At 56.9% G+C, this 9,178-nt stretch overlaps 1 protein-coding gene across 1 annotated transcript; it reads right to left on the reverse strand.

Annotated features, from left to right (window-relative positions):
- Positions 1 to 4,966: 4,966 nt before the first annotated feature.
- On the reverse strand, positions 4,967 to 8,331 carry LOC122212824 (testis-specific Y-encoded protein 1-like). The gene is made up of 8 exons (XM_042926800.1): positions 7,978 to 8,331; positions 7,683 to 7,764; positions 7,103 to 7,599; positions 6,353 to 6,430; positions 6,097 to 6,208; positions 5,859 to 6,004; positions 5,681 to 5,765; positions 4,967 to 5,159 (listed from the first exon to the last, which is right to left on the reverse strand). Exons 1-8 carry the CDS (start codon positions 8,329 to 8,331, stop codon positions 5,131 to 5,133), a joined length of 1,383 nt encoding a protein of 460 aa, XP_042782734.1. The 3' UTR covers positions 4,967 to 5,130.
- Between the last annotated feature and the right edge of the window lie 847 nt (positions 8,332 to 9,178).

Raw genomic sequence — 9,178 nt, forward strand, 5'->3', positions numbered from 1 at the left:
GGGGAAGACCGGCCTGGAGAGGGAGAGTCCGGGGAGATTGGCGGGAGAGACAGGGAGGAGGAGCAAGACAAGAAGAGACAGAGGGGCACCTATTACAAGGAAGACAGGCGGAGACAGGGGGAGGCATTAGTGATGGAGAGGAGGGAGACGAAGACAAAGAGAGCTGGAAGGAAAGTGGGAGGGAGGGACAGGAAGAAGACAAGGGAGGGGGAGGTAAGGAGAGGGTAGGAGGAAGGAGAGCAGGGGCAGCCGAGGCGGAGACAGGTGGGCTGACTCTGAAGACAGGGCAACTGCAGTGTGCACTTTCACCTGGTGAAATTCACCTGTGCAATTTGCACAGAGACGAATGCTGTACAGTGGTCAGCCCTCAGCACAAAAGGCACCGCTCCCACCTGGACCTTAAGGGCAGTCTGAAACGATCGCTGAACTAGAAGGAAGCTGCAATGAGGTCATTCGGGGTGAGGAAGAGGGCACCGCAGGGAAGAAAACAAGGACCCGTTCCCCACAGGGCTGCTGGAAGCCCTGCACTTACCAGCAGGAGACAGGAAACGGGACTGCCGGAAAGACACAGCAGAGGTTTAGGCACAGCACGTGCGGGAAGAAATCACGTCCCAAAGCTCGGCAAATTCAAGCAAAAGCAGAGGCTGCACATCCATGAATGTCAATGCTTTCCGAGTGGAACCAACGAAGTTCTCACAGATGCCCAGGAAATGTGCTCAACTCTGAGGCCCCCTCGCCTCTGGCAAGCTTCTCATCCAAAGCGACTCATCACAGAGAAAGGGTGGACCGTGAGCAAAAGAGCCAAGGTCTCCTTCGGATCCCCGGACGCAGACAGGTGATCCGCCCAGTAATTTCAAGCCAACGTATGGTGATAAAGGTTACCTTCCACCACAGTGATGGAGGAAACTCGCACCCGAGGGGAGGACAATGAGTGAGAACCGCATCCCAGGCTGTAAGCTAAGGACAGACCATCAAGCTGTATTGGAAGGTCACGAGACCGTGACTCAAATGTCTGTACAGACACAGAGCGTCTGCAGAGGCACGAGGGCTGGATAGTTGTAAGCAGGTAGCAGGATTTCTAAGTCTGGGCTGCCTGTATGATACGAAAGGCTAACACGTGCAAGCAGAGCTATGCCCATGTGATGCGGATCAGCCTCCTGAGGCGGTACTTTGTACCCTGTGGAGGACCTGGGAGACGCATGCAGGCGGGCTCCTTGTGCACCTCTGCCACCAGGCACACATGTGGGAAATGTAGGGCCAAAGGGTTTGCCGCCGGGCTTAGTGTGGCTCACCCTTCTGCGGGTGCATTGAGCATCAGTGCAGAAAGCACTGGGCTCACTGAAAGAAGCCAGCCCCTGACAGAAGCACAGTGGTGGTGAGCCCTGCCTGATGGCTTCCTGAGGAGACTAAAGGAGTTAAAGGCATGCAGTCCACCAGAGAGTAGAGTGGTGCTAATCAGGGGAGGGTGCGATGAGGAGGTGTCGGGGCTCGGGTGTGAAGATGCAGTCATGCCATGTGCATGAGTTCTGGAGATCTAACTTGCACAGGGCAGCCGTAAGCAATGCTTCACCGCCTCGTCAGATTTCTCAGAGGCAAGTGCTCTCACCACAAACAAAGAGGGGTCGCTGAGAAATGTCCCGGTGAAGGTGGCTGGACGGAGCGCTTGCACGTGAAGGATACGGGCACATCCGTCACTGCCCGTTGTGTCCCTCAGGCACGCACTAGTCCTGGTGGACTAAGCTGAGCTCAGAACCCAGCAGTCAAAGGTGTCAGCCTCGTTCCTGCAAACATGAATCAGACTCCCAGGTAGGACGTAATGGACAAATTAGGGACCAGAACACACAGGAGGCACACGGAAACGAGACACACACTGGCAGGGGGAAGTCTCTCCCAGCCAGGAACATGCCACGTGGCAAAAGAGTAAGTGGGAAAACGTTGCCGGTCCGCTTTTCACAATTTACGCCTGCATCTGCAATGTGCAGGCCAGTGACGTTTGAGCCCCTCGGGCGCAAAGGGTTTGAAAACAGAAGGACAGAAAATAGAGGTGTGACGGAATGCTCACAGCAAGCCAGCTGCATTTGGGGACATTGACTGGCTGGCAGTGAGTGCATGGCCAATCCTCTGACGAAGGTCCTACAGGCACGGAAGGATTTCTGGCTCCTGGAACATAGAACAGAACACGCAGAAGCCCCTCCACCTGACAGCAGGACAGCAACTGGATCTGTCAGTGGAAGAAAGGGGTTGAATGCAGAGGGAAGCACACTCAAGCGCAGAAGCATACACCAAAGACAAGACAGGCCACCAGAGCCACAGCTGACCCAACACACAGGTGTGCAGAGACGAAGGCGGTTACACGGGTACAGCTGTGCCCACTTAGGCCAGGCAAGGAGGCATCACCAGAGAGGTGTCGGCACAGGCAAAGCCAGGAAAAGACACAAACACGCCAGGGCTCACTCAGGGAGACAGAGGAGCACAGGCAATGCGAGACATTTCCTGTGAACAGAGAACAACGTGACGATCCCGACAGGCCAATGAGACACGTGTGGTTCAGAGACATGGAAGTCAGAAGGCTCCTGAATTGCTGAGGGTGTCCTCTCTCGAGGGACAGCACTCTGGAGCCCACACACGCTGATGTTGGGGTGGAAGAGGCCGCTGGGCAGCAGATACAGTTGTGCAGGGGGTTTAGCAGCTCCTGGACCCTAGGGCTCCCCGGGGAGAGCTGCGGATACGGGAGGACACCCGGGGATGCCGGGTGTGCAGCATGAGGGCTGTAATCCCTCGGACACAGAGCACCGAGGCCTCTGCCCACGGACCTCAAGTGTCCACACTCGAGGGTTTGGCTCTGGGTGCCATGAGTGCATTCCACACCCACACCTTGTCCGTACCTTGTGTTTGGGACAGGCCGGGCGGAAACGTCACCCTGGCCCCGAAGGAGGTATTGGCTGGAGATATTAACATGTGGGGGACCCTGTGTTCACCTGTCCCGTAAAGTGTTCCTGCTCGGCAAGACCTATCAAGTAACGGCCTGCTTGTGCAGGAAGATGCCCCAAAGGGCCCAGCCTCATGACCACTGAGGCCGTATTCCCACTGCACAATCACTGGCCATACTTTCTTTGGATGTTCACACCCAAAGACTCGGGTCAGCACTGGGAGCTTTTCCAGGGTACCCTGACATTTACCCATCAAGCAGCTGAGAAGACGTGCCTCTCCAGCCAGTGTGCAGACAGCAGCGAGAGAAAGGCCTGCCTTCCCTTCTAGAGAGTGCGACAGCCTCTGCCCTGGAAGAGGTAAGGCTTGGTCGCACAGATCCTCAACTCCACAGCGTGCTGACACCCCGCTGACCATGTTGTCTGCATATGATAGGGGCAAGAGGCCTCCATGCACTGGGACTGCCCACGCCTTCTCTGGAATAGAGCCACTGCAGAGAAGGCTCTTGTACTGCAGAGCTGTGCAGTGGGGATCCTGGGGGGCTTGGGCAGCTTGGGAGACAGGAATATTAGTGTCGGGAGGTCAGTGTCAGGCACGCTGTGCTGGGGGCCGTGTTACTTGGGGATACAGAAGAGCCTGCGATGGACAAGGCTGAACTCTGTCTACTGCACTGCTCGCACGGTGGAGCTTTTGCCCCATCCCTAGCACAGACATCTCTGGCAAGCAGCCATCTGCTGTGTAAGGAGTATCCCAGCACTCACGTCTTCGCAGGTGAGGCTCGTCCCAGTCCTTTCTAAGCTCCAGGCCTGCCGGGGACCTCTGCACAGAATGCTAAGGCCTCACAAGTCCATCGTTCCCTATGTGGCTGAGGCAGCCTTTGTCCTGGCACTCAGGCAAAGGAACACAGGCTGCCTGGGACGAGGCGACCTCCCTGAGCGCCTGCTGGTGTTTGCACTTGGGAGTCTTCTCACAAGTCTCACATGGCGTGTTGGACACACGGCTTAAGCCTGTGGACACAGAGGAAGAGCATCACCCGACTCATCACGGCTGATGATGAGAGGGCAGAGGGCACACGGGAGAGGTTGGCGTGTTCGTGCCCTTGAAGAGCCCCACCTCCCCGCGACCCTCCCCTCTGTTGGCTTGCAATCTGGGCCACCCATTCGTAACCAGAGGTCTTTTCAGAAACAGCAAAGTTCACACAAGGGCATCAGCACTAGGACTCCTTCAGGAGTCTTGTGTGTGTGTGTGTGTGTGTGTGTGTGTGTGTGTGTGTGTGTGTGTGAGAGAGAGAGAGAGAGAATAAGTGAAGCGGTGTTTGGGAGGCTCAGCTTCAGGAAGTGGAACCAGAAAAGTTGGCTGTGATTTTGGAGTTGCGTGAGACTGTAGTGGGCTGTTTTCTCTGCAGTGTGTATGTTGTCCCTGTCAACTCTGCCTGAAGCAGAACTTCATCGGTCTTACCCACCCACTCTGCCTCTGGTCCCTCGGTTCCTTCCCCTGGACACCAATCTTACAACCTGCTCACAATCCCTCAAATATGTGTGGCTGGTCCTGAGATCCTGACCTTGTCCACAAGACAGTCTGCATTGGTAGACGTCTGAAAACCAGAGGGTAATCAACCCTGGGAATTCCTCCCTGTGTGGCGGTTCAGTCAACATGACTGAGGGTGTCCCCATGCGGGATTCTGGGGGCACCATCATGGACATGCCCAAACCCTGAATATTGGACATCCCTGGCCTGTGCTGGCCTCTCCGTTTCCTTGAATTTCCTCATTTTCACAGGAAAGCTATGAACCTGGGCACTGGCCTTTCTCTCAGGTTTGTGCCCTGGCCTCCCTCACTCAAGTCCCCATTGCTTCAATCTTACTGACCTCACATGCAATCCCAATGTGTGACCCATCCCTACGGACAATGTCCTACGTCCCGCCCTTCCTTGGAACTCCAATGTGCAGGCACAGAACACTTACACCTCTGGACAGCCGCATGTATACATGGACACGCCCCAGAGCGAACCTGAGAGGAAGACACACACAAACACTTCATGCTGTTTATCTCCCATTCTATATTTCTTCAAATGTATTGGACCCCCGCCCTGCGCCACGTGTCACCACCACCCTTGTCCTTATTTCATGGCCAGGAGAATCTTGTGGACCATCGGTGAGCATCGGAAGGGTTTCCACTGGGGTCGATGAAGTGCGACGCTCCTTCATACTCTTCTCAAGATCGTGCATATCCCTGGGATATATGGGTACACACAGACAGACACACACACACACACACACACACACACACACACACACACACACACACAGGACAGGTGAGAGTCTTATCTTGGCCCTGAGTAAGGTTGCTTGAATGTTTCCAAACGGAAAGTAGGATGGGAGGGTGTGATAAGCTGTGCCAAAGCTGACAAGGGGATCCAGAAGCCAGACAACATGTGGGATGGTGGTAGGAGGCCTGAGGGTGGGGTTCATGGTCCGGGAATGACAGTTGTCACCGTGCTATGTGATGAGCCAGCTTTGGTTGTCCCGCTTTGCTCATTCTTTTTGTCTAGCCCCCTTCCCACCTTCAGGCTCCCCAAAGGGGCAAAGCCTCTTTGACACGTTACTTCTTAAGACTCCCTGTCTCAGGCTGATGCCCTTTTGACCTGGGGTCACCTCCTGTGCCGCTGTGATTCTCGGTGCCTCCATGCAGAAGAGAATTGTGCCCTGGACCCCACGGCACACATTTCCGTGCCCACACCCTTGGCTGCTCACCTCTTTCCCTCTCAGTTCTCTCTCCTGGGGCCTCCTTCATCTTGAAATACGGCAGGGGGTTGGGCCAAAGATCCTCTATGATTATCTGGTAGGGGAGACAGGCCAGGCCTCAGGTAGCTATCCCACGCAGTGGGGGAACCCATGAAAATCACCTCCCTTCCTTGTTACAGGGCCCCACCTCAGCAATCCTGCTAGAGCCGGCAAAGCTGTGGTCAGAGAACCAGTTGAAGAAGTTGAGGCTGCTGTTGTCATGCCTGCGTCTGTAGGCCTCCTGTCTGTACCTTGGGTACCACTGGATGGGACTGGAATGAGACGCCCTATACCCTGCAGGAAGACGAGTATGTGAGAAGGCGCCAGAGAACTTATCGCATTCAACCCTCCACCCACTGCCGCCCATGCAGTCAGTGGACACTTACCATCAAGGCCTAGGACATACTCCTTCGTAACGACTTCATTCTGGAAGTAGGAGTTCTTGCCAAAAAACAGCAGGATCTTCCGGCATTCCCTGGGAAACTTGTGTTCCTCCACCTGCCGTGGTACAGTGGGGCAGAAATGTGAAATCTTGTTCCAGGAGACCCGCCCTCCCCTGAGGAAGGAACACATCACTTCTCCCCACCACCTCCCCTCCCCACACAGCCAGCCACCCACACCACCTCCCACTCCCAGGCCGACCTTCAAATTGGTCATGTGGCGAAGCATGCTTTCATCGGGCTTACTAATCAGGGCTGACATCTGAGGGTGGTTCACAAACTGCCGCAGGTCAAAGAGCCTTCAGGTGCTGGGCGTGAGAGAGCTCGAACCAGAGAACCAGTGTGGACAGCCTCCAGGCGTCCTCCCCCAGGGTCTCAAGCCCTCCCCACAGGCTGCGTCCAGGCCCACGGGGTCTCCGGATCGCGCAGGGCTCTGCTAGACACGCACAGGAGGCTGTGCATGCCCAGACGCCCGCAACCACGCCTAGCTTTGTGTGCTCGTGAGGACACTGAGGACGCTTACTTCCACACAGCCAGACAGCACACATCCGGTCTCGCGCCGACCAGTGGGCATTCACATCGCCTTCCCCGCAGCAAGATGCTTAGCGGGACCCAGAAACGTGCCCCCACGCGGCTTTGTGTGGGAAGAAGCCCTCGGTCATTTCCCCGACCTGGCCTGGACCTCCACCGCCACTCCCCACTCTCCCAGCGCTGTTTCCGTGCCAGGTGCGACGTAAAGCACACATGCCTCCCCCACCCCGGCACTGCCCTCCTGCCACACTCATTGCAGAGCCAGGACCACCGGATGGGATCACGTTTGCACGTTCCCGGCCACTGGAGCGCGGCTTAGCTCCAGTCCCTGTCCTGGGTTCCTCTAAATGGCACCGCCCTTTCCTTCCTCTTGCGCAAGCCCAGCCCCCTCTGGACCCTCCACCAGCAGCAGGAAGGATACAGCCTTGGCCCAGAAACCACGGATGCCCTGGATAAGGGCACTTCTCTGCTGCAGATGACGCTGCCGCCTCTGCCATATGCTGGGTTTGAGTTGAGAGTCCTCCCGGCTGGCATGTGTATTCAAGGGCTGCACCTCCGTCTGAAGAGCCTCGAGCAAGGACAGGAAAGGATGTAGGCTTGCACTCATCTGCGTCTCTTCCTCCTGCTTCACGTGCAGCTCCTGTGCGTTCCCCAGGCACCAGCCACCTTGCTCCTTCCACTTTGGTTCCTCCTTCTCCTGCTCCTCAGCTCCTGCTCTTCGTGCCCCAGCTCCATCTCTTCCTTCTCCTCCTTTCCCAGCTTTGCCTCTTCCTCCTGCAGCTCTTCTTGTAAATCCTGTTGCCCCTGCTCCCCCGCTTCCTGCTCCGCAACTTCCCTTAACTCTTCCCCATCCTCCTCCTAATCTCTCTGCTCCTGATCCTCCCCCTTCTCTTTCTGCTCCTTTTGTAAGGCCTCCTGCTCCTCCTGCTGCTGGTCCTGCCCCTGCTCCTCCTCCCCCTGATCGTCGCTTTTGACCTTCTTCCCCCTCCTTCTCCTCTTACTCCTAATCCTTCTGTTCCTGTTCCTCCTCCTACTTCTCCTCCTCCTACTTCTCTTATGATCCTGCTCCTCCTCGTCCTCCTCCTCCTCATGAAAATCATCTTCCACATCCTCATCCTCATCCTCATCGTCATCCTCCTCCCACTCCTCCTCCTCTTGAAAATCATCTTCCTCATCCTCATCCTCATCCTCGTCGTCGTCCTCCTCCCATTCCTCCTCCTCCTCCTCCTCCTCCCATTCCTCCTCGTCCTCCTCCCGCTCCTCCTCCTCCCCCTCTTCTTGGTCCTTATCCTCCACCTCCTCTTCCTCCTCCTGTCCCTCCTCTACATAATTATCCTGCTCCCCCGCCTGTCCCTCGTCTTCCTCATGCTTCCTCTGGTCATCCTTCTCATCTGCAAGAACGTGTATTTCTGTGGCCGCCGCCTCAACTCCCTCCTCCACCAGGCCCAACAGCTCCGCCACCGATATTATGTTGTCCACCAGCAGCTTCAAATCCTCCCTTCGGCCGGACACCTCTGTCTCACGTCGGACCGGATATTCTTGTGCACTTCGGGGCATTCTGGCCCCGACACCATCGTCGTGTGGCGCCTCAGTCGCGTCCAGGAATACTGTATGCCCTCGAGCCCGGGTCTCTTGACTACCGCCTTCCATGACGAACGCGACCGCAGTTTACGGGGCACTGCCACATTTTCCAGACACTACATCCTTCGCCATGTGGAGCTGGCCCAGGACCGCAGGTGGGGCAGATTCAAACGAAGCGGCAGGAGGTGAAAGCACGGGCCTCCCTCACCAGACCCAGTCAGTGGAGCCCTGACGACAATGGCTGACAACGCCCTCCCGCCTTCTGCCGTGGACCAAGGGCCCAGGGGGCGCATGCGCACAGGCGCTGTACCCAGGAAGCCACGGCGGTGGCTGTCGCTGTGGTGATGCTGCCGCAGAGGCCTTTGTGGTGACAGAAGTGCGCATGCGGCTCTGAAGCTGAGGGCGTTGCAAACCACGCCCAGACTCCCAGCCAGGCTCCAGGACCAATCATGAGGACGGCAGTGGGCGTGGCGTCGGCGGCCCCACCTTTCAGGGCGGTGGGAATCTGCTGCGGGCGTGTAACGGCACACAGTGAGCCCCGGGCTTCGGTAGTGCGGCGCCTCCAGGGGCCTCCAACTTAGCCCTCTGCGTGCCCTGTTTGGCCTCTGTCAATGAAAAGGGGACTTTCACATTCCCCCCCCCCCCCCCCCCCCCCGGCGTCCCGTACGGCCTGGGCACGAGGCTATCTACACACACGGGAAAAGGGGGACCTCCACGCTTTTCACGTTTACACCCCCACCTTTGGTCATCGTGCCCATAGTCTGGCAAATCCACTGAGCGGGTCAGCGTAGCTGTCCGTGAAACGCATTTCAGCTGTGCGCCCGCTGTCTGCACCCTGGTTTGCATCTGGTCTGCCTCCTTTGCATACGCCCTACGTCCATCCCTACTCCAAGAAGACATGTATGTCATGACAGCA

The sequence above is a fragment of the Panthera leo genome (assembly GCF_018350215.1).
Source record: "Panthera leo isolate Ple1 chromosome Y unlocalized genomic scaffold, P.leo_Ple1_pat1.1 chrY_random_Un_scaffold_79, whole genome shotgun sequence".
In the NCBI taxonomy this organism is placed as follows: domain Eukaryota; kingdom Metazoa; phylum Chordata; class Mammalia; order Carnivora; family Felidae; genus Panthera; species Panthera leo.

What these genes read in the sequence shown, in the direction of transcription:
- LOC122212824 (XM_042926800.1), bottom strand. Translation starts at nt 8,331, where the DNA reads ATGGAAGGCGGTAGTCAAGAGACCCGGGCTCGAGGGCATACAGTATTC. An exon ending in GCCACATGACCAATTTGAAG is followed by an intron (nt 6,209 to 6,352) that starts GTCGGCCTGGGA and finishes GTACCACGGCAG; the next exon opens with GTGGAGGAACACAAGTTTCC. An exon ending in GAGAACTGAGAGGGAAAGAG is followed by an intron (nt 5,160 to 5,680) that starts GTGAGCAGCCAA and finishes CATATATCCCAG; the next exon opens with GGATATGCACGATCTTGAGA.